At 35.6% G+C, this 26821-nt stretch overlaps 1 protein-coding gene across 1 annotated transcript in view; it reads right to left on the minus strand.

Annotated features, from left to right (window-relative positions):
* The window catches only part of TMEM117 (transmembrane protein 117), a 234379-nt gene that overhangs the window by 144996 nt on the left and 62562 nt on the right, over positions 1–26821 (minus strand). The window contains exon 5 of the mRNA XM_072767889.1: positions 18460–18597. Within this exon, the coding sequence (XP_072623990.1) occupies positions 18460–18597 (138 nt within the window). The remainder of the gene's footprint in view (positions 1–18459; positions 18598–26821) is intronic.

A 26821-nucleotide genomic window follows, 5' to 3' on the forward strand; every position in this document is an offset into this window, starting at 1 on the left:
AATATTTGTACTTTTGTGGATTCTCAGGCAGATTGACAATGACTGAAATCTATAAAGTCTAAGACTGGCAGAGAAGTATGGATAAAAGTGGTCTTACATGGATCAATAATGAAAGTGTCATGAACCAAGAATTATGAATCATTCAATACGTTTGTATGTGCATGCATGTGTGAGTATATGTGGGGGGGCTTACGTGCTATTGACTGTGCATGTGTGTGTGCGCAAGAAAGTCAAGGCAGAAGCAGGTAAACATGGAATAATGATGAAGTTTTCCTTGAGTAAGAAGGAAAGGTTTAAGGGTTAGGGGATGTGGGAGGGAACATTCACCAAAAAAAGATGAATGAACACCAAGATTTAAAATAGTACAAAGTAAGATTTGGGGGAGTTGTGCTGACAGCTAGAGTGATGGGATCACATCTCAGGAAGTTCTCATCTGAAAGGACCCAGCCAACTGGCAAGATGAAGCAGACAATCAATTCAAGGGGACAGTGGTAACATGTAGAAATGGCCAGATAAATATGAAGTCATTCAAGCACATCATGGCTTCTCTGGCTCTATTGCAAGTGAGATGGCAGGTCTTTTTACAAAAGAATATCACAGCTTTAGGGCATTTGTAGAGGATTGTGGCTAGATTCAAGAGATTAAACCAGATCCAGATACCTTCTGGAGAGGACAGCACAGGGCTGGAATCAAGAAAAAGGCCTGTTGAGGCTTGAGCAGAGGAAGGGGGAAAGACAAATGAAACTCATAATCAGAATAGGACTTAAAAGGTCAGACAGGATTAATTGCACCTCTGGCATCATTCTCCCCCAATAAGGCTGAACCAACAACTCCACATGAAAATCAGCAAAGATAGAGTTTCCTCATTTCCATGATTATCAAGAAAGCCAAGAGGATGCGTGTGGGATGAAAATCTGAAAAACCAAACATGAACCCAAAACGGACAGTCTTAACTTAAAAAGATTAACTCCTCCAAAATTGACCATTTAGACTCAAAGCCTCAGAGGCCTCATTTAAAATTTGGTGATGGTCTCCCACACCTCCAAATCCTAGTAGCTAAAAGGAGGTTCATAAGGAAGAAATGATCAGTTACAGATCACAGTATGTTCTAACTTTTTTGCATGTCCGCTATATGTGTGTGTGTTTGAATGTGTATAATACATATGTAACATACAAATATGTTATATAACTATATATAAAAATATCTGAGATACCACTACACTGAGATAAGAATGGGTATCAGTATAAGACAGGAAGTCCATAGTTAGAATGTTATTATAAGGCTAGAACACTGGCCATAAAAAGAATGAGTTGCTGTGGCTTTGAGGTCTATCTGGAAGCAAGCAACAACAAAATCTCCTCCTATATAAGTAATTGAAGTTTACGGAACGATTTGGGAGAAAGAAACTGATTCGAATAGATGGCTTTCTCTTCTCTCTTTCCAATGTAGGGAGAATATAGCAGCTCATAAATTGAACCCAAGTAGATATAAGATAGTTATATAATGATAGCATTTTAGAGATGTATGGGGTCTTAATCTATACACTATCCACATGACTTATCACTGATGGTGTTAAGCTTGAACACACAGCTGGGATGACGTTTGCAAGATTTCTCTACTACAAGGTTACTTTTTTTTGCCTTCTTTCCATACTATTGTATTACTTCCTATTCTTTGGAAGCAAGTCACAAAATTAGCCCATATTCCTCCCCCCACCCCCCCAAGAATGAGGAGTTAAGGGATTGAGCTTCATCATCCTGAAGGGAAGGGTATCTACGTAAATTAGTTAGAATTCTTCTATACAGGAGATTTCTCTCTTCTTGTCTATTTATTCAGTCATTTACTTAATCAATGTGCCCTGATGGATATTTATGTGATACTATGAATTGTAATCAAGTACTATTTCATTTATTTTGTTGTTGATCAAGTTGTTCTAACTCTGACCACTGGGAGCTCTTTCAAGGTGACCGTTGAGTGACATGCTGCCATCATTTGGTTTTTGAATACTTCTTTACTTTCTGGTATAACAACATATCCCAGGATCTTTTTACCTATCCTCTGCCCCAGACCTAGAATCAGTTATTTGTCCCAGGTGCCCTGGGTCCTTTCATTGAAGAAACCAAGATTTGGGTACACATTACCACACTGTCATTCTGTCTAAGCCTTCTCAGCACACAACACTATGAAATACGTGTCTGTATTCTAACCTATATATGTTATATGGAAATTATTTAAGTATTCATTTGTCTCTATAGTAGGCTAAACATGAGTGGACATTGATGTTTCTGACTCTAATGTAGTACCACATTGTTGATTGTAGCCAGCCCCACTTCCCTGGTTATCTGTATCTTCCCTTTCCACAGTGGGAAATCTGGCTTCTACCACCCACCATTCATTTATTTATTGATCAATTCCAGGATATATATATATGTAAAGCAGGCTCAGAACTGCTACTCATATCCTCATGAGAAATAACTTTACCAACTATAATACAGCTGTTTATGTCTCGCTCCCTTAGCCTTTAGTTTTTCAGTTCCCAGTCAAAACACTGTTTCCCAAAGTTACTTAGATCAGCATATTTTTTCCTCCATGTCTCATATCATTAAATATCCTGCCAAAGCACAGCTCCTAATGCCTGGATAGTGCTCCATAAAATCAGCAGGCTCAAACTCACATTTCCTAAGGATGTAAATTTGAGTTTCTTTATTCATTATTCTGAGCAATTCATGCCTTGTCCAAACACATGGATAACCTTAGACAAGAAGATAGTCTATCCAGAATCACAGAATTTTAGAAGGCAAAAAACTTTAGGTATCACGTAGTCTATTCTCACAATCCATGTTGGAATATTCTCTCTCTGATAATATTTTCTGCAGGAACATCGAACTCACTGCTTTCCCAGGAGTAGAGTCCTTCTTTGACTAACTGTAATATTTAATATCTTTTCACTTCTAGCGTCCCCAGGCAAAATGCTGGGGTTTTGTTGTGGTTGTTGGTGCCAGCATTTAGGATGTTAACTGTAATCTTTATTTTCAACCTTGCAAATATGCTTTAAAGAAAGCAAGTCCTTGAAACTTCTGAAGATAAAACAAGAAAAATAGCAATTGGCTTTTCATATGAGAACTTAAGTGAAGGTTCTGTTAATACATCATGCTTTATTGGCATATTAAACTATATACTGTACATCTTTTTCTTGCCTAATTCCTGTAATTGAGAGAAAATGATATACAATTACATCAATTTAAACTACCCAGAATGTTCTGATTATTACTATTGGCTTACAAGAGCTGTTATCTCAACATATCCAATCATCAGCAAATTCTTTTAGTTCGAATTATATTGATTTTTTTTAAAAAAGAATATAGGGAGGCAATGTGATATAGTAAAAAGAATATTAAACCAGGAGCCAACAGCCTTGAGTACTCATTGCCATAGAGGCATTAATTAATTTTGTGATCTTGGGTAGGTCACTGAACTGATTTTGTTCCAATTTTTTTGTCAATAACATAAGGATATTAGAACATAAGTAGGTATACTGAAAGGATTCTTGCATTTTATGTCTTTCTTTAGTCAACCCAAATCCATTTGCAAGGAGAGAAAAGGATTATAGTAAATACATACGTGAAAAATGAAACTAATCATTGTTAAACGTATTAAATGTCTTAAAATCTTGGAATAAATGAGGTCACTCTGTGCAGTATGACGCAGGCTCTGAAATCAGCCTGGCTGCCTTCGAATTCCAGCTTTGTTGTTCACAGATACGCAACCTCTTTCAATTATAGGCTTTCACCTTTAAAATACAGATAATAATGATTATGTTAGTGGTGTGAATGAAATAAAACAATGACTCTGAAGGGTCCAGTCCTGGGCACACACAAAGTACTCAATAAATGATAGTCATTTTGGAACAGAATTATAAGGCTATTTCAATAGTGAGGCAATGCCTGGAAAGGTAATATGGCTGAGTATCCCAGAGAAATGACTCAAAGCTAGTGCTCATTCTTACATGTAGGTTTGGGCTCCCATATTGTCCATATCTAATACTTTAGGAGAGTAATAGGGACTTGGAGGGTGGGATCAATCCTGGATTGATCACCATAGTGTGTCAGTAATTCAGACCTATCCTGGAAAGGTAATTGTAGCCTTGTACCAGACTGATTCACAAAGGACTCCATTATAAGCAGAAATAAGGTAGGCTGAACCACAAAGAAACAGGCAGAGTAGCAAACAGAAAAAGCTAAAAAGTGCCTGAAATTATTCAGATGCTTGATGTGTGGAGATATTAGAATATCACATACCTGTATATAGAATATCAGTGTGTGTTTATGACATTTATGCATTCTTAAAACATTTCTTTTTGTTCTTTTTTAATGGTTAGTGCTGGTTTCCTGGAAAAGTTTGTATTCTATGAATTTTGATAAAGAGAAACAAAGAACATGTTTCCTATCATGTCTGGCCCAAGTTGGGGTGATGGCAGCAGTGATACAAGTAAGACCTCAACAGGAGGGTGAACCCTGAAAGGACAAAATGGGGGCTACTCATACAGATAAACCCTCCCCACCAGGATGTCCTCATTCCAGAGCAACTTTCTACTTAAAAAAAAGGAGGAGGTGAGGAGGTTGTTCTACAGTTCTAGTTTTATTTACCAAGAAAGACTGTACTTATTTATTCTGGCATCAGCAATTGAACAAAATTTTGGTAAATATCTAGTAAGTCCTGGGAATACTTAGGAAAACAATAGACTATCTCTTCCCTCAACTCATCATAGAAAATATGGTAAGAAAACCATGAAAATGCAGACTTTGATGGCAAGGTTGGGAATAAAAGCCTAACCTGTTAATTTCTGTTTCTCATTGGAGATTAGAGAACTTTAAGTATCTTTGACTCACTCAATTCTTGGTGAATCCTATTGGGCCAACACTATCGTTTGTTTACTTCTGAGTATGGAGCCTAGTTATAATCAATAGGCTTTGGGCAGTTCCTGAAAAGCAGTGTTACCTTTTCAGGTAGGTTCTAATGTGTAACCCCCTTGCTCAGAACCCCAGTGCCACTAAGCCCTGTGGGCAATTCTTGCTCTGAAATTTAGCCCTGTGACAAGATTTTGAATTTCAGGAAAAAGGTTTTCTTGTTGCCAGGTACCTGGCCCTGGGAATAACAAACTGCTTGAATCTTCCTGTAAGAGTCCTCTTGTTGCTTCTTGCTGGACCTTCTGTCAGCTGAGGGTTCTGGTTCTGCTTCTCTGTACCTCTTGATCTCTCCTTCCTTCAAGGGCCTAATTAAATCCAACTTTCTCCATGAATACTTCCATGACTATCCTAATTCTCTTTGGTGATGTTCCATTTCCAAATGGAACTCATGGTCAGTGGGAGACAATCTAATCTTTGTTCATGAATGATCCATCCCAAGTTACCTGTCATTCATTGTATCTCTGTGCTTTGACTTGCCCAAATCATTTGCATGGTTTTTGGGAGCTGCGACCATGATACATGTTTACTCCATCCTCTGCAATTCTCGCCCAATGGAGTCTATTTTTGGAGCTTATTGTATGCTGGTTTAAAGTATTTCTGATTCTGAACTACATAAAACAAACAGAAGGACAGATTTAAAGAACATTGGCAGAGAGCAACATTTACTTTTTAAAAGTTCAGAGCCAAATTGAAAATGTGTTATGCTAAGAATATCTTCAGTTCCTAAATGCCTGTATTATAAGAAAATATTCATACTATCTGATGTGCTAAGTCTCATCAAATCTTGGAAGAGTTTTAATAAATCTTCATATCTTCATCATTGAATGGAAATTGTTTATTTCAGTACATGTAAAAGACTACACACCTAAAAAATACCTTCATGAAAGATAAGTTTTCTGTTCTAGATTAAAGAAGCCTCACAATGAAACACATACATGTATCCGTACTGAGTACTAAGTCAGATGAAATAAAAATATTTTTGACTTTAGTATTTGTCCTTTTTGTTATTTGTCCTCTAAAGAGCATTTTGAGACAACTGACAAGCTTTGAATATGTCCTGTAAATTAAAGTATTATAGCAATCTTAGTCTCCTGATCTTGACAAGACTGTGGCCATGTGAGAAAATGGCCATGTAAAAAAAAATTAAAACAAAACAAAAAAATAATAAATAAATAAATAAATAAATAAATAAATAGAAAATGCCCATGTTTTAGAAAATACAACAAAGTATTGATTCTTTCCTAAAAGAAAAGAGTTTTAGGGAATTCAATGAAATATTTACTCTTTCCTAAAAGAAAGGCATTGTCTCACATAACTGTAGTCCAATTATCGAAATCAGGAGATTAATATGGATATACTATACGCTCTCTACAGTCAATAAGAGACAAAGAATGACAAAGCAAATATTTTGGAAATTTGTCAGTTGGGGAACATAGATAAAAGGTATACAGAAATTCTTTGCACTGTTCTTACAATTTTTTTGTAAGTTGGAAACATTTCAAAATAAAATATTAGATTTGTAGTTCAAATCTAAAATACTTAAAGTCTTATTTTTGCTGGATGGGCTGTCTTAGGCTGTTTGGGCTGCTATAATAAAATACCACAGACTGAGTAGCTTATAAATAACAGAATTTTATATCTCTTAGTTCTAGTGTCTGGGAAATCCAAGATCAAGACACCAGCAGATTCAGTATCTGGTGAGAGCCTGCCTTCTGGTTCACTGCCAGCTATCTTCTTGCTGTGTCCTCACCTGGTAGAAGGGTAAGGGAGCTCTCCAGTGCCTCTTCTACAAGAGTACTAATATGGGGGCTCGACTTTCATGACCTAATCACCTCTCAAAGGCAGCTCCTCCAAATACTATCACAATGGGATTAGGTTTAACATACGAATTTTGGACAGACACATTCAGTCCATAGTATATACTTTTTGTAACATGTCTCTTACCTATAAATTCCTATTTTACCTTTGAGGTCTGTGTTCCATATTTTGACATGTGGCTTAGGAAAGACAAGGGCCATTCTAACTCTAAATAAACACTATCCATAGACTAGTATTAATTGAAAATTTTGTTCCAGTACGATGTTGAATAAAAGTGGTGAGAGTGGATGTCTTGTTTTATTCCTGACCTTAGAGGAAAAGCTCTTAGTTTTTCACGATTCAGTATGTTGTTAACTGTGGGCTTTTTTTTTTTTTTAATATATGGCTTTTATTATGTTGAGGTTATGTTCCCTGCTAAACCTATTTGTTGAGTGTTTTTATCGTGACTAGATGTTTCACTTTGCCAAATGCTTTTTCTGCATCTGTTGAGATAATCGTATGTTTTTCACCCTTTCTTTTGTTGATGTGATATATCACATTGATGGCTTTGCAAATTTTGAACCACCTTTGCATTCCAGGAATAAATCCCACTTGATTGTGGTGAATGATTTTTAAATGTATTGTTGGATTCAGTTTGCTATGTAGTTTTGATTTGTATTTCCCTGATAAGTGATGTTGAGCATCTTTTTATGTGTCTGTTGGCCATCTGGATGACTTCTTTGGAAAAACGTCTATTCACGTCTTCTGCCCATTTTTAAAACTGGATTATTTGCTTTTTCAGTGCTGAGTTTTATAAGTTCTTTACATATTTTGGGCACAGCAAACATCAAAGCATTTCAACCTTCAATACAATTGATGCATCCATTGGTTCCTCCAGAGAGCCAGTGCACAAGGGATTCTGAGCAACAGGGCAGTAAAAGGAGAGGGCAAATGTAGGAACAGGATGTTCCTACAAGATGCCAGTTCCAAATAAGAGCTGCCAGTTCCAAATAAGAGCTGGCATTATGGAATCAGCATTGTTGGTGGAATTGACAGTGGATCAGGGTACCAACAGCAGTAGTGGTCTGGTCCCTAAAAAAAATCACACATTGATGAGAACTGTCATAAGCCTCAACTTGTCTTGGATGAACCCTCTCCGGCAGTCTTCACCTCCCTTAATTTTGATCAATGACTCACAAAATAAACAATAATTCACTTCCACTTGATACTGGTGACAGAGTTGCCCTGCAGAGAACATTGGAGTATTAGTTACCAGCAATTTTGGTTTGAAAACCAATCAGTTGTGAGTTTCCAACAGTGACTAATGTAACACAAAATTAAGTTCGTGGGTCGCCAATCTCTGAACCAGATGTGAGCTACAGTGAAGCATGGGTACTAGACAACCAGCAGTACTTTGGTGATACTGAGACTTTGTTGTTCCTCAGTCATTCTGCAAAAATAAACTGTTAGCCAATTATGTTTGGAGTGACTTAAGTAAAGAATGACAGCTATTCTGATATAATTGTCAAATGAATAAAAATTTTTAATTCTAATAGGTAGGTTTTGACCAAAGCACACACACAAACTGTTTTTAAAGGAGGATTTTTATGCCAGTAAAATATATTATGGTAGCAGCATTTTATTCTGAGATATTTACATTGTGGCCTCTTTGTAAATATTTGCAGGGTGAACACAAATACTTCAAAATATTCCACCAATGGTTCCTGGAAGATGTGGGGAAACAAGAATGAAAATGTCCAGGCTTTCTAACAGGTGAAGTTGTAGGATAAATGGAGTTTTGTTACTATAAAAGACTTGCATTTTTAGTCTACTAGAGATGGGGGAGGGTGGCATGAATCATGAGGAAAAAAAATGAAGAGACGCAGAGATTCTCTGGGGTCAAGTCACTATACTTGGTTAAATGCTGCGTTCTCTCTTCTAGAATTTATTGTTTCCAGTTTAATTTTGTGCATTTATACTATTATATGCAAACTCAAGGGATTTTTGAATCATGACCTATACTTTAGAAACTTAGTAAGTATGACTTAGTCGTTATAGCTCAGGGGAGTATTCCATTCAACCAGCAGATCTAAGAATAAAGAGGAATCACTGTTCTACCAATTCTTGTTATACAGAAAAACTATGTGGTATTTCTAAGCCTTTATTGAAGGGCAATTTTCTTTCAAAAATTCATAAATCCAAAGATTATCCTTGCACTCAATGTTGCTATTTCAGTTCTTAGCAAATAGAATAAAGACCTATAATAGAGAGGCACTATTGAGCAATTTAAGACCACCTTATTTGGGGATCCTGGGTGGCGCAGCAGTTTGGCGCCTGCCTTTGGCCCAGGGCGCGATCCTGGAGACCCGGGATCAAATCCCACATCGGGCTCCCAGTGCATGGAGCCTGCTTCTCCCTCTGCCTGTGTCTCTGCCTCTCTCTCTCTCTCTGTGACTATCATAAATTTAAAAAAAAAAAAAGATTTAAAAAAAAAGACCACCTTATTTAATTCTTTTTCCTTAAACTTCCCTTACCTTTAAGAAATTAGGGGGAAAAAATCCTAAGATAAAAACTTCTATGGTCAGTTGGGGCTGGTATTGCATTATTGCAGTTGTATAGTTCATGGTATTTTAATGGACTTCCTAGTTGTAGGGGATGTATGTAATTTGGAACCAAAAGGATTTTTTAAAGTAATGAAAATAATATTTATAAAGATTTTTCAGAAAAAATAACTCATAAGCATTATATATTTTCTTGTAAAGCACCAACTGACAATAAAATATCTTTAATTATCATTTTATCATCTTAATGAAGTCTTTTATCTGAAGAATTTTTCAGGAATATTGTCCAGTATGCTAGATTTGAAGGTCCTCACCAAAGTAATTAATTTAACAAGAATGTACTTAATGCTTGCTGTGCCTCAGGTACTATGCTAAGTCCTAGGGAAACAGTAAGTAAGATGTTATTCCTGCTTTCAAGAACTGTGATATCTACAAAGAACTTACCAAACTCAACTCTCAAAAAACAAAGAATCCAGTCAAGAAATGGGCAGAAGACATGAAGAGATATTTCTCCAAAGAAGATATACAAATGGCTAACAGACACATGAAAAAATACTCAACTTCACTTGGCATCAGTAAAAAACAAATCAAAACCACAATGAGACACCACCTCATACAGGTCAGAATGTCTAAAATTAACAGGAAAAAGCAGATGTTGATGTGAAAGCAGAGAAAGAGGAACCCTCTTACACTGTTGGTGAGAATGTAAACTGATGCAGCCACTCTGGAAAACATTATGGGGTTCTTCAAAAAGTTAAAAATAGAACCACCCTAGGACCAGGAAGTGCACTACTCAATATTTATCCAAAGGATACAAAAACAGTGATTCAAATGGGTACATCCATCCTAATGTTTAGTTTATAGCAGCAATGTCACAATAGCCAAAACATGGAAAGAACCCAGATGTCCATCAATAGATGAATGTGTGTGTGTGTGTGTGTGTGTGTGTGTACACTGGAATATTACTTGGCCATCAAAAAGAATGAACTCTTGCCATTTGCAGTGATGTGGATAGAACTGGAGGTATTATGCTAAGTGAAATAAGTCAGTCAGAGAAAGACAAATGCCATATGATTTCCCTCATATGTGGAATTCAAGAAACAAAACAGATGAGCATAGGGGAAGGGAAGGAAAAATAAAAACAAGATAAAAACAGAGAGGGAGACAAACCATAAGAGACTCTTAACTCTAGGGAACAAAATGAGAGTTGCTGGAGGGGATAACTGAGAATGAGCATTAACGAGGGCACTTGATGTATTGAGCAGTGGGTGTTGTATGCAACTGATGAAACACTAAATTCTATCCCTGAAATTAATAATACACTGTATTTTGGCTAAATTGCATTTAAATGCAAAATTTTAAAAAAGAACTGTGATACAGGCAGAAATATGTGTGAAATATGTATTGGCAGAAATATGTTAATCACCACTTTGACTTTAGTACATTTCTTTAAAAATTTTAAAGGTATTTTAATTTAAAGCCTTATTAACTATATATTCTATTAAAGAATGATGATTATATACATAGTAAATTTTTACCACATAATTTCATTTGAGGCTTCAGTTCAATATCTGTACAGCAAATAATTTGAAATGAGCTCTCTTTTAAAAATGAATGTGATGAATCAATAAAGAGCAAATCAGTAAACATTTAATTTTTTCACAGGGAATATATCCATTTTTAAATATACAGACATCCCTTCAATCTTCTCTCTCACCTTCTGACCATACTCCCTGTTCCCATTTCTTCCTCTCCTAATCACAGTATAGGTCTGGCTCCTAGGGCAGCATTCCAGAAAACCATTCTTGCTGAAGTTACCAGCAAAATCTCATAGACACTTTGCATTTTGATCTTATTTGTTATATGTCTAGCATTTGACTATTAATGTTGCTACATCTCTTGATATCCTCTCCTCTCCTAACCTCTATAACATACACTTTTCCTATTTTTCATTCTTTCTATCCTCTCTTTCTCTGTCTTCTCTGTGGATCCTTCTTTTGCCTGTTCCCAGATAAATGAGTACTATGGGTTTTATCATAGATCTTTTATTCTCACTTAACATTCACTCACGTTCCTTCAAAAACCATATCCATGTAGATAACAACATCTAGATGAGAGTAAAAATATAAACTGAAATACTAATTTTAGTAATATTTCTGTCTTGGATCTCATTCCCTCACTCTGCAGCTTCAGATCCATATTAAGAACTGCTTATTGAGTATCTTTCTCTCTCCGTAATGGAAGTATGGCTGACACACAATGTTATATTAGTTTCATGTGTAGAACATAGTGATTTGGCAAGTGGGTAACATTATTATAGGTTCACCATAAGTATAGCTACCATCTGTTATCATACAATGCTATTACAATACTATTAACTATATTCTATAAGATATCTCAATTAGCACATCAAGCTCAAAACGCAGGTCTGGGCTTATTACATCTCCACCCAAAACTTGCTCCCCCACCACAATGTCCTATCTCAGTAAATAGTATCACCATCTGTTCAGTTGCTTAAGCCTTAATACTCCATGCTACCCCTGAATTTCCCTTCTGCCTCAGTTCCAGAACCAATCTGCCTCAATTTCCTCCTCTTTGACACCTCCTTATCCTAAGATTACACTTAGGTTCTAGTTCTTTTACAAAACCATCCCTAGGGCTCTCTAAGCACATCATAGCATTCACATCCAAAGCTGGCATTGCCTTCCCCCTCACACCCTGTATTTCTCATCAGACAGAAAATTAATGCTGTCAAGAGTCCTTACTATTTCTTTCAAAGTTGTGCTCTCAGCACCATGGAGAGCACCTGGTGCAGCAAAAGAGCAATCATAATACCAGTTAAAACAAAATAATAACTAATACACAATAGTAGGTAGTAAAGCCGGGATTGAAAGCCAGGCAGCTGGCTCCAGAGTATATACTTCTAACCACTATTTCACATTGCATTCAGGACTTAATAAGTATTGATTTAAATAAGTTAATAAAAACAGACTTGCTCTTAATTCAGTGAAATTAAGTCTGGAGGGGCATGGGATTGTGTTAATGCCCAGGTATAAATAGATGCCTGAGAGTTAAATCTTTCAGGCATAAACACAGAATTTACTATTTAAATGAAAATCTCCAAATAATATGACAAGACAATAATGCAACATCAATCACCTTTTTATTCAGAAGTAGAAAATTTACACCTAACAAGAAAACGAGTTGAAGTGCATCCTTGGATCTCTCTGCTTAGAAGAAGCGAGACTTAAATGGAGCCTGTTAACTTTTGTGAGGTGTTTAAAATTAAGGTGACTGATTAAATAGGTACAGTTTCCTGATTTGGGCTAGAAATGTTCTGCTTTTCCTCAGTTACAGAGGCAGCTTTTAATTAAAGATAGACAACTGCTTCATAAGACATGTTGAGATGGTAGGAAAGCTGAAGGCTAGAAGACAAAATTCAGCCAGAGAAAAGATATAGGCTAATTTATTACTTGGGAAGTGAGGCAAAAAGTTCTGCATACTATAGTTGCCCCAGAACCTTTCATGAATTATTGTCTAATGTAAAAATTTTCCTCATAATTATGATGGAATTATACAGAGCATATTAAATTAAAATTAGTACCCTTTCATTATAAAGCCAAAAAAAGAGTAATACTTTCTAATTAAACATCTAGAGTCACAGGATCTTAAGTTTGATGAAAAGTTAGAAGTGATTTACGTTTTTTCTCATTGAATGTGAAAATCCTTCTACTGCATCCCTGACAGATGATCTAGCCTTTGCTAGAATACTTCTACTAACAGGAAATCCAGCATTTCATCAGGCAAGCATTGAGAGGCTCACATTATTAGGGAATTCTTTAAGACATGAATCTAAATCTGCTTCCATGTGACTTACCTACATCTTAGTCCGCTTGGGCTGCTGTAACAGAATATCTCAGACTGGCTGGCTTGTAAACAACATATTTCTCACAGTTCTAGAGGCTGGGAAGTTTAAAGTCAAGGCACCAGGATGGTTTCATTTGGTGAAGGTCCTCATCCTGGTTCATAGCCGACACCCTCTCACTGTGCCTTCACATGATAGAGAGGGCTAAGGATCTCTCTGGAACCTTTTTTTGTAAAGGCACTAATTCCACTCATGAGGAAATCTACCCTCATGACCTAAGCACCTTCCAAAGACCTCACCTTCTGGGTACCATCATTTGGGCATCAAGACCTCAAGTTATGAATTTTAGAAGGACACAAACATTCATATTCTTTCCTCTGGAGCAAAGCAAACAGAATTACTCTCTCTTCAATATTTTAATCTTATAATAAAAAACAGCATTGCACGGCTGAAAAGGATCATGCAAAATAACAAAACACATCCCTTTTGAAGAGAAAAGAAAGGAAGTCATACAGGGCATCCATACAGCTGCATACTAGAGACCTATTGTTAAACCCCTCTTGACGGACATTTCCGTCAAGATTCTTCAGTTTTTTATATTACTTTATTATATTTCATTGTTATTTTATGATTATCATGTTGTTTCCCAGACCATGTACATGAAGATGATAATTATTTCTTGATTAGCTCTTGTCTGGTGAAAGCTAAACAATTTTGTTAGACCTTATTAATGACCATGATCTTCAAAACAGGACAAATAGCAGCTGCTACATTTGTTTCCCAGTTAAGAGTTAAGATAATCATGATCAAGAAATGTCCACCCAAACCATTAAAGCACTAGATAAAGTAGTTTTTAAGATATGGAGATACTAATTACCCGAAAAATAAAAGATAATCTCTATGCATCAGAATGGAAATGGAAGTACACAATAGTACACCGATGCTTACATCAACATATTACTAACATTCCATTTTCCCAGTTCTCCTGAAGGGTCTAAGTAATTATAGACCACAGTTTTGACCAAATGCTTTGCCACTATAACACCTGTATCACCATTTTTCCAACTTATATCATCAGGGTTGTTTTTTTTGTTTTTTTTTGTTTTGTTTTTTGCCTTTTGCTGTCCAGCCCTTAAAATAAAAATTCCAGCCTTCAGTTACAGCAACACTTTGCTTCCAGGATCAATTTCCGTATACAGCAGGATGCAGTTTCAAACAATCCCCACATCTCAGGGGCTTAACATTTGCAAAGGATTATTTCTCACTCACACTATTTGACCACTAGCTGTTAAGAATGCTTGGTTTCCGCTGGTCATTCAGGGAACCTGAATGAGCAGGGCTCCAGTTAGATGTAAACTTCCACAGTTGCTACTATGAGAAGAGCTCTCTTTAGGGGTGCCCCGGTGGCTCAGTCTGTTAAACAGCACCTGCCTTCAGTTCAGGTCATGATCCCAGGGTCCTGGGATCAAGTCCTGTGTTAGGCTCCCTCTCCCTTCTCAGCAGGGAGCCTGCTTCTCCCTCTCCTCCCCATTTGTGCTTTCTTTCACTCTCAAATAAATAAATAAAATCTTAAAAAAAAAAAAAAGAGCTCCCTTCAGTGCTTCTCATTGCCAATTAAATGCTTCTACCTAAGGGTGCCCACGTAGTTCAGTTAGTTAAGTATCTGACTCCTGACTTCAGGGTCATGGGTTCAAGTCCTGCTTTGGGACTTATTCACTTAAATAAGAAAAAAAAAAGAAAGCTTCTACCTAAATGTGACACGTCACTTTCATCCCATTTTAATTGGTCAAAGCAAGTCATGTGGTCAGAGGAGATAGAAAAATGCAATCCTGTCCTATGTCTGGAAGGCAAAGAACTGGAGGATTTGTGAAGCCCTAATAAACACCAAATTTCCCAATCCCTCCTTCTTCCAATTCCTCTACTAATCACAGGAGAGTGTTTCCCTTATTTTTTTTTTAAGCTAGGCTAGGCCTTTGGGAAATATTATTCCAAGATACTTCCCATGAAAAGCATACAAAATGTGTCACAAGAGAATAAATAAAATGGGGAATAGGAGCTAACAGAACCATCATATTACTTGACTTTAATATCTTTATTTGTATGGAAGTATAGTTCATACACAGTGTTATATTAGTTTCAGGTGCATATTACTTGTTTTTTTTATATCTATGTTTATGTCTATATTTGCTTCAGAAACAAGTGAGTGGAAATGTTTTTCATAGCCCCTCTGGAAAATAAAAACAGTGTATGGAATTAACCTAGGATTTACATTCTTAGGTCTTTGTTCTATTTAATTAACAAAAGGGCTGGAAAAGTGATTTTGGAAGGAAAGTTCTATAAATATTCTTCCCTTTCTCATTTAGTATTTTTCACACACGACAATTTAGTCTCATCCCCGGCATCAAAATCCATGTGCTATAGCAGCCTCATCTTTGCACAATTACAGGAAGAAACAGGAACCGTTTTCTTCAATGTAGGGACATCTATCACTAGGAATCAAGTAAGAGCTCAGCCCACTGCTGCAAAGGAAATAGTTTCTGACAGACATTTATGAGTTAAAGCAGCTACATGTTGGTAAAAGATAAGTTTACTAGAACAAAATTGCATGTTGTACTGTTGAAACTGCTGCATATAATCACATTGCAACTTATGAAAGCTTCCTTTGCAAAATTTCTTCTCTAGCATAGGTTTTTCACACTCATCTCCCTTCCCTTAACTGGGACAAAACCAAAAGAAAAAAAAAAAAACCTCTTTTTGAGTGGGTAACACATAGTGTGTAAATACTATCTTTTGTTTCATTTGAAACCTTGCCAAAGATTTCTGTATGCTATCTCCTAGAGCTAAAAAAAAAAAAAAAATGCCCTTTATACTTCCTAAATCTCTTTTATCCAAAAAGTATGAACAAAACAGAAGATTTCATTGCTTCCCACATAATTTCCATATTCAACTTTTTGCATCGGATTTTCCTTTTTTAAAACCATGAAAACTGTTGACAAGATAATCTAACTGTATAGAAATGGATAAAATGGGAAAAATATTTTTAGAGTAGCATTTAAATTTTCCTCCAGTTATTTTATGTTCTCCATGATTTGAAATACTACTTTTGAAATATGACAATAAAAACTCATCTCTCAAATATATCATCTAATAATTGATAATTTTACAAAAACAATGACTACAACAGTGTGAATTTATTAACCTGAACTGCTCTCCATTCAAGAGTATTATCTATTTGCCAGTGACTAATTAAATTATTTTTATAGTATTTAAAATATGCTCTAGGTTATCAATTGGAGCTATGTTATCACATCTATCAAAAAAAAACCCATTTGTATAAAAGGGATGGTAATACGTAGACCTGAATATTAATGTTCACGGAAAACATACTAAGATGCTTAAGGAAAAATCCAGTATGGATTCCTCTCCTCTGAAACAGCAATTGCAATTAAGAGTAGCTAATGACAAAAATCAGAGAGGCCTTCAGATTACCATGTGCATGGCTCACTTTTGCAAGTATTATACATGTGACCTGAGTCACTGGTCACCTTGAACATAATTAGCAGGTTACCTTTGAAGATGCATTAAATAATATAAAATTAATGTAAACATAGTAAATTCATATTGTTTTAAGAGAGATAGTCCATAAACTCTTTTAATATTAACATCTATCTTTTTAAAATTATGATTTCTAAAATCATAAAATTTCTACAGGGTTGAATGACTCCCCAGAATCTTGTATTCCTTTTTTTAAAAAGATTTATTTATTTATTCATGAAAGACAGAAAGAGAGGCAGAAACATAGGCAGAGGGAGAAGCAGGCTCCCTCAGGGTGACCCGATGTGGTACCAGATCCTGAATCCCAGGATCACCCCCTAAGCCAAAGGCAGATGCTCAACTTAGAGCCTCCCAGGTGTCCCCAGAGTCTTGTATTGCTAATATAGCACCATTACCTAAAAAGAGACTAAGGATAATCATTTGGAAATCATTTGGAAATTTGCACACTGATGTATCCTTTGCTCTCTTAGAGGTAGGCTAGTTATAATGATGTAAAACTGGATCTCTGGAGTCAGAGACCTATGCTCACAACAATAGCGCCTACCTTATAGGATTGTTGGGATTAAGTGAGCAAATACATAGCATGTTAAATACTTAGCATGGTGCCTGGAGCAAAACATATGCTCAATAAATATTTTCTATAGCTATATCCTATATTATTTAGGGAAGCTACATGGGGAACTTGTACACAGGAAAAAAAAATTTAAAGGTTAAATGCACCATAAAAATAGGCCACACTTGACTTATAGAGACAAGGCTTAAATAAACATCCACAAAATCATATTCATTTTTACAATACTATTTGGAATCTACTTTTGTTTATCTTCTAAGAATTGAGTTCAAAATGCCATATATATCTACCAACATTTAATTACAGTGTTAAAGCCCAAAGATAGCTTAGAGTGTGTATATCATCCCATGATTTTTGTAGCCTGTGCATGAAAAAAGAAATCAACCCTCGGAATTAAATCCAAGAACAAACACATTTTTTCTCTACCATTTCAAAAGGCAGGTGAGCAGGATAGAATTTACCCTGCACAAGGTAGCATCAATTCAAGCACTACTGTGTGTTAGTTCACACACCCTTTCATATATCAGGCTGACTGTATAGTTGAGTGGTATCACACAGTCAGGCAAAAGTGCCCTTCTTGATGTTTTCTGTCTAAACTTGTTCAAATACACATAAATAGTGGTGATGCTATGCAAAACAAAGTTCTATAAGACATGGATTATTTTTTAATTGCAATGATTGGGCTAGAGAGCTAAAGGAAGTTACATAAAGAAGAAATGCCAATGAGTCAGATGTGATTTGTAAAGAGGTTCCCTCTCTGTATAACTTCTTCAAAGCAAAATTATATCCTGTCAAATATACTGGAAATTTAGAATTTACTGGAGACATTTTTATAGCAGATTTCATTGATGAAAATTATAGCTTGTTTTTGCTGAATCAAAAACCTACTTACCTCTGGTAAAATATGTATTACTGTATTAGCAAATGTATCTCTTGTAAATGTGTATAGGCAACAATGTGTAAGCAGAAAGTAATTCATAAAATAATTAGGATAATGGTTTTAATCATCTTAAATGGAAGACAGTGTCCCCTGGAAATGCCTCTCAACATAGAATTCTATGCATCTAAAACAGAACTACATTCAACTCAAGTCCTTTGTGAATGATGAAAGGCAAAAATCTATAAACAAAATAATCTCTTACCAGAATAAAATGATCCTAACATTTCCTTTCTTCCAGAAAGCTCTTGCAGATTTTCCCCAATCAGGATAGGGCTTGTCCTGAAGCATCATATCAGTGACCTGAAGCAATAAAAGGAATTTATTTAGCACTTTCAGAAATCTTACATTTAGGTGTAAATATTTATATAATTTGCACTTTGTCAAGAATAAAATATATACGTATCTTAACACTAGAATATATGCAGACAAAATCAAGAATACATTTTCAATTAAAAATTTTAGTAGTTCATTTGACTTTATGTAACAAATGAATATATTTAAGATCACCCAACATGTCAACTACTGAGACTATGCTCTTTAAAACATCAGTCAAGATTACCTTATATAAGGAGACATCTTTAAGCAATTGTTAACCTCTTCACAGACACAAAACATACATAATAAATAAAATACCGTAGTTTTTGCTTGTCTAAATCAGAAACTCCAAGATCCAACTATTTCTCTACATGTCTACATTTCTACCTATATCACTAGTCAAAATATTACCTTCCCTTCTCTCTTATTTTTTCTTTCAATGATGCGTGAGGGGGGCACCTGGGTGACTCAGTGGTTGAGCATCTGCTTTTGGCTCAGGGTTTGATCCCAGGGTTCTGGGATCGAGTCCCACACGGGGCTCCCTGCAGGGAGCCTGCTTCTCCCTCTGCCTGTGTCTCTGCCTCTCGCTCTGTGTTTGTCATAATTTTTTTAGACTTAAAAAAAATGACATATGAAGTATGAGACTTGACCCAGTTTTATAGAATATTTATTTTAATAGCCTAGTATTCTCATACCTCCTTGCCATTTTCAGTCCTATGTTTTCTTCTAAAAAATATTCTACTTCTCCTTCCCACTTGCACAGTCTGCCCACCTTCCGAGGCCTTGGCAAAATCACATCATCATCACACATTGTGACATCTTCACTGTCCACTCCAACTGTAGTTCTGGATCAGTCCCTCTTATGTCACTTACCACTTTCCACTTTCTATTTAACTTACTATGTACATCTGTTCTCTCTTCAGTAGGTTTCAAAATCCTTGAAGGTGAAGATTTGTCTCTATATCTCTTCCAATGTCTAATGTTCTTTTATACATAAGCCTTCAAGATATTCGCTTAACGAAGAAATGACAAAATGATTTTATATAAATGCGTGTTTTTATTTATTTTTCATTTTCTTTTAAGATTTTACTTATTTATTCATGAGAGACACACAGAGGTGTCTCAATCCCAGGACCCTGGGACTCAATCCCAGGACCCTGGGATTATGCCCTGAGTGGAAGGCAGATGCTCAACCACTGAGCCCATCCAGGCGTCCCTAAACACTTGTTTTTAAAAATGCATTAACAAAATAAATTGCTCATTGATCATACCTCATATTAATGATTTCAGAAAATGTCCAAAGTATCATAAATAGATAACCTATTGTAAAAGCATTTATAAAAATCTGAAGGGGTGAGTAATGAATTTCCTTCTTTCTTCTGATACAGGAAAAAATATTTGTGTATGTGTACACACACACTCACACACACACATTTTCCTTTTTCCAGAAAATCTGTCTTCCCTTCAAAAGAAGAATATTGTTTCATTAATTGAATTTATATTTAATAATGTCCAAATTCAAACCAACAAGGCTAATTCAAAATTAAGAAAATGCATATAGAATGAGATATACTGAATTGAGTGAGGAAGAATTTTCATCATCCATTAATACAGACTTCTCTCTCTTGTTTTTGTTTTTTTTTTAGATTTTATTTATTCATGAGAGACACAGAGAGGCAGAGCCATAGGCAGAGGGAGAAGCAGGCTCCCTGCAGGGAGGCTAATGTGGGACTGGATCCCGGGACCCCGGGATCATGATCTGAGCCAAAGGCAGATGCTCAACCACTGAGCCACCTAGGTGCCCCCTCTTTATCTTGCTCTTAAGATGTTAATATTGCACTTAGGTATAGCTTCCAACAATGGCCTGGCCTGGAATTAGTGAGATTTAATCATTTATGATGAAAGACTTTTCTTCAGTGGGGAGTCCTTCTGGATCAATGACCCCTTCAATCGTCCTGGGCTTTCTGTGGAAGGCACATCAATTCTGAAGCAAGCCCATCTTATTGTGCTACCCAGCATCTAAGAAGTGCTCTCTGGAAACATTCACAGGCATGCCAGGGCTTCACAGGCTCATTTAAATTGCAATCAGAACAGAGGTTAAGGAGCCCAGCCTCCAGGAAATACTCACTCTTAATTCTTCTTTATATTCTTTCTCAAGATAATTCTTGGAATAGAACTCCCAAGTTTCTCTTGGTTGATGAGAACCAAAAGAAGTTCACTGCTCTTTACTGAGCAACACTGTAGATTTATGCCCGCTCTAACACAGGGCTTACAATAGTTTTGTGTGATGTGGCTTTGAGTCTTCAAATTCAACAAATGCCATGAATGATTTTAATACAAACTCTCAGTTAACTTCTTGAAATTATTAATGACATTGATAACTGTGAGTGCAACTAACACTAAACATTCAAAAGGGGAAAACATTGATTTCACTGGTTTTTAAAAGGAAATTTAGTTACGATTTTCTCATCTATTATTTTCTTCTTTACAACTTAAAATGACAAGTTTTTATTTTCTCCCTCTAATGCCCAAGCTTTGCATCTTCAAAGAGAATTCTTATCTGTCAGAATGAACGAATCTTTATCTTGAGAGAATAAAATTTGAGCATGGATCAAGTGAGTTACACTGTTACTAAAAAGTGAATGAAGGCAAAAGTAGAAAAATTTAAATTCCATATATTCTTGGGCATAAAAAGAGTTTTATATCGTAGCTTCCCTTAAGGAAGGAATTGTTACTCTTCCAAACAGCAATTTCATCCACTACCCCTTTGTAACTTTCTTGAATAGCAACTCTTGTGTCAAATTTTATTTTTACAAAACCTCAAGGTTAAGTAAATAAATACTTAAATAAATATTTCATGTTTTACCAGTTCCTTGTAAGATTTAATTAATTCTGTTCAGCAATATTTACCCTGTTCCAGAAAGAATCTACATGGTAATAAATATTTCCAAGGAACAGAATGATTACTGGGTGGATTTTATTCAATTTTCAATGTTTTCTCCAGGGCACTTTCTGGGAAATACTTATTATATTCTCTAGAAGAAGGCAATCTGCTGCTGTATGACCAATTATTACAGCAGCATGTTTTGTAAAAATGACATTCAAGGATAAAGGATTTTCTCAGGAAAATGGCAAGATGAGGCAAAAAAAAAAAAAAAAACCCATATTTTTCCCCCTGATGCCAGACAGCTGGTCTTTTTCACCCCCAGCTCCAACTCTTTATTTTAAGTCATATCATCAGATCAATGTCAGGTCACTTGCAGCTAAATTGGCAGGAGCAGAGACAGTCATTAAAGGGATGCATTCAATAAAGAAAAATCCAATTACCTTCTGCATTAGAGAAATCAAATTCATTTCTGGTGTTGGTCAAGGACAGTCTTTGTGGGAAAAGACGCAGGAAAGGCAAGACTGAAGACCACGCACAAAGGTTGCTGTGTAGCATAAATACAATACGAAACTTGTTGATGCTTCTCCCACAGGAAGATAATTAGAATTTGAAATCCCAGGTCTTTCTTTCTAAGCTGGGAGGAATCTGTTTTAACTCTTTGAATATCACAATCCTTGCCTTTGCCTTCATCCCTATGAGGTCTCTGCGCAAACTCAGAACTTCATTATAGCCCTTATCACATTATGCCTTGTCGGGTAATCTTTCACAGAATAGAAACTATTTTAGGGCATGAGTATTGTGTAATCTGAGTGAGAACATGAATGTTGAGGTTTAAAAGTCAGTAAGTGATTGTAAAAGCAATTTATCTCTATATAAATCTAACTGAAAACTTTGCTTCCCTACGAGTAGAACCGATATGACATGAGGGTAAAAATGGTAGCACAAAGACAGCAGTGACAACAGTAACATCTTACATTTGCTATAGAACTTCATAGAGTACAAAGCTCCTAGAGGTATTTTTCTTAACAACTGTCATGGGAACTTTATAAAGTGAGTCATTATTTTCCACTGTCCACCAAGGGAGAAAGAGAAATCAGTGAGACAAAATAACCCATCCGGGTCACACACCTAACATATTGTTCTGTGCACCAGTTCTGGAACTAGCTTTCCTGGCTGACTTCCGAGTTGTGTCCCTTACTTAGTTTTTGATTTGGGACAAATTAATCAACCTCTCTGTCCCTCAGTTTCATCATATGGACACACTAGATATTAGTAGATGTTCTAAGAATTATTGATGTTTTGTTGTCATCCGGGAGTCCACGTAAACCTTTTGCTTCATGTGACTGTGTTAAATAATTGGATTTAGAGTCAAAGGGCTTGAAAGCAGTCTCATCTCTTCCATAAAGACAAGACTATCGTATGTTGAATTATTAGAAACTGATGAAGATATAGCATGATGTTAAAATATGTTACAGACTAAAATTGCTGTGAAAAATCAAACCTACTGCCAAAGGTGGCAATAATCCGAGATGGTTTTATAGAGGATTCATGTAATGTAAATGAGCACTGATTTGCATCCTGTATCATCCTCCAGTTTTACCCATTTTGTTTCCTTAGCCTAATTATAAACTACTCACCAACAGGTACCACACACTGTATCTATAGTCTTCTTTGATATAGTTTAATGTTAAGCATGCGATATTAGTGAAAAATACTGATTTAGTAGAGAGAAAAGGTCATAATGTAATAACAACTATGGCTGCATAGGGCCACTAGAGATTGTTATTATGTAGCAGAGTATCACTTAAGAGAAATAAGTGCTACTCGCTTAATACACAAGCATAGGCATTAAGGGTATTAATGAGCAAACATACACAATTAATTTTGTGTGTTATTTTGCAACTTCTTTCTATTTAACAGTGTATCTTGAACATCATCATATTCCAGTACATATATAGCTATTTACATAGTTTCTTCTTAAGCAAAGGTTCAACAGAGCCAGGTTGGTCTCTGGAAAATTCTTCTAAATCTTTCAGGTCATGTATGCAAGAAGATTGATAGAAGTTTTCTCAAATTTTAAGGGAACCCTGAATTTTTTGATAAAATTGCAAGTAAGTTTTTTTTTATTTTTTTTAATTAATTGTTATTGGTGTTCAATTTACCAACATACAGAAAAACACCCAGTGCTCATCCCGTCAAGTGTCCACCTCAGTGCCCGTTTTTATTTATTTATTCATGAGAGACACAGAGAGAGAGAGAGACGCAGAGACACAGACAGAGAGAGAAGCAGACTCCATGCAGGGAGCCTAAAATCGGTCCTGATCCCAGGCCTCCAGGATCATGCCCTGGGCCAAAGGTGGTGCTAAACTGCTGAGCCACCCAGGCTGCCCAAAAAATTGCAAGCAAGTTTTATAGATGAAAGAAACCCTTCTAGACTATCATTAATAAAAAAAAATAAATTTTAATTTGAAATAAATAATTTCTTTTTTTTTCTTCTTTTACCATATATTTACTATGTGCATTCCACTGAAATGTTCCTATGTTGTTCTAATTATTACCTTTATAACTAAACTTCATTTAACATTATGTATTATTTATTCAGATTTTTATTTACTCCCCAGTATGAGCATTGGCCAAATTATCTAATTTTTACTTCTTCTCCCTCTGCTTTCTTTCCTTCTATCATCTTATTATACTTACATTATTTTACCCATTAACTTTTTGACTCTTTGAATATCTCATATCCCTATTTTATTCATCATCTTTAAATGGTATCTTCCTCCCTCATCTATAAAAGATGATAAAATCAAAATACTATACTTTCTTACACTATACATCATTACTGTGCTGTTTAGGTCTGGGAGTACTCTTATTCTGATTCATAATCAGAAACAATGCATTTCTTTTAACTCTGGTCCTACAAAACTCAGAAATCTTTTCTGTACTTCTTCTGGAGTTTTTCCACTACTTCTAATGCTTGCACTTTGTTCTACAACATATTCTTCAGGAAGGATCATGATAACAATGTAGCTTCCAATCAATTGTTTAATTTCTTTATACTTGACTAATAATGAGGCTGAATGCAAAATTACTGAACCACTCTTGTTTTAACCTTAGAATCAAAGAATTCATACTGTTAAGTAATGCCATGGAGAAATCTGAAAAAAAAAACCCTGAAAACTGGATTTTCCCCCATATTTATAGGTGAATTGGATTTCATTGTTTAGATGCCCAAAGTTTTCTTTTTTCTATTTTGAGTATAATAATTTTGCTGTTTAAAGATTGTTGTCTGTCACTTTTTCAGGCAGAATTGGTCCTCTCAGTCTAAAGATTCAAGTCTCTACTCTCTTAAATCTTTTGAGAATCCTTAACTACTCTTTTTCTTATCCATTATTTTAGTTCTATTCTTTAGATAGATAAACAATTCTGTAGATCCTGGTTTTCTCTGTCTTCCTTTTCTAACTTTTCTTTCTTTTCTTTTTTTTTTTTTCCTTTTCTAACTTATCATTCCATTCACTCAGTCATGTCCCTTACCACGATTTTGGGTGTGTTGATTAATGTTTGTGGAGAATCCAATTTGATCTTTATTTCTCTAATTTTCTTTCTTCTGCATTTCTTTCCTCAGCCTACCATCCCATTTCATCTTCTATTGTCTCAAAGCAAAATTCTTGCATTATTGCTTTGAAAACTTATATAGACAATGACTTCACGAATTTTTTTTTTAATTTACTGGGCTTTTTAAAATCACAATTTTCCTCTGATTCAGTGTGTGTGTGTGTGTGTGTGTGTGTGTGTGTGTGTGTGTGAAGGGTTCTTCACCTGCTACAGGACTTAATTGTTATTTTCTTCCTCTGTTATTCTTAGAGACAAAATGCTCATGCTGTTTCCTTTGGAACTGACTGCCAACTGAATGAGTTTTTTCTGGACTAGCATTCTGCAAGAGGCTCCTGTTGAGTGGTGGGGGTGGGGGAAGGGGAGGAGGCAGGGCCCAATCTCAATCATCACAATCATCACTTCCCCTCCCTATTGCTCCAGGCCTCTCAGGGAGTACCACCTGCCTTGGAGAACTGTCCTTTGCCAACTTTGCCTGAGATCAGTAGTCACCATATCTCCTCTTTGCATTGTCTTGAAACTTGGTTGACAGTCACTACATTTGGCAATCCTTAATCACAGATTGTGCTTCAGAGTTAAAGATATGATTTACTCTTATTTAAGATAAAGTTAGCATCTCTGATTCTCGTACTCCATGTTCTTTTGTTTGGTTGCCAAAATCTTCCTACTTTAAAATGAAAATTCTATATTGCTATTTAAAGTGGTTATTAAATGGCTTATTATGTGACACATATTTTTGGCAATTTTGAAGCCATATTGTTAAAAATAATTACTGCATCTGTGATATTCTTCTCTTTTTTAAAAATAGTACCTATCAGATGACCTATTAACATTCAAAATCACTTTGTAATTAACCTTGTTTTGGATTGCCTTTCCCAAATACAACTTTGTTAAAAATAAAATAATTAAACATAGTATGAGATTTGCAGGAATTTGAACATAAGGCAGTTTCAGATTTTCTGAGAGAGGATTTTGAAGAAAAGCTTTGCTTTATATTCAGCATATGTCATAATATAAAATTTTAATTAGGTTATCTGGCTACCCATATTTATTATGTAAGTGAAATGTGAAAAGTATTTAGCCAATGGAATGCTAAGTATGTTGTAAGGTCATTTAGTAGGTAGAATTTTCATCTCTCAAGAATAATAGTCATAATCGTTTTCCAATTTGATGTTGTCTCCTATCTCATGAAAATTACAGCAAAATATGCCATCAGCAACAGATGATTTATATGGATTTCTATAATTACTTTTTAAATCTTGGATAAAGGTCCTTGTATAATTGTTATCATGATCAAGACATTTTTGTTTATTTTTTAGTTCCTTGTCCACTTAAGAAAGTTAATTGAGACTATTAGTGACACATGGCCCCTCACTGCAATATTCTTTCCCTGGCTTTGTTGACGTTACTTTTATTTGAATTTCATTGAGACACATACAGGTACATGCCAGAAAAATTATTTAGATAGATTTATTAGGCACTACATGGCACTTACTAAGTACAAATAGGCAATTAATACCAAGTTTTCAATACCAAGCAAATCCATATTTTGACATATGCTTTGAAATTCCCTAGGGTAGTTCATTCAGGGTAGAAAGTTACAAATTTCTTTTAGTTTGTAAGAGCAGACTTGATGTTTGAAGACTTTTGCTTCCCCAAACAATTATGATTCAAAATGTATTCATTTACCAATAGCCAAAGCCAACATCAAAATGAGTGCATTTTTACATACTAACTCTAAAAGGAGAGA

Source organism: Vulpes vulpes, chromosome 8 (assembly GCF_048418805.1).
Source record: "Vulpes vulpes isolate BD-2025 chromosome 8, VulVul3, whole genome shotgun sequence".
Lineage (NCBI taxonomy): Eukaryota > Metazoa > Chordata > Mammalia > Carnivora > Canidae > Vulpes > Vulpes vulpes.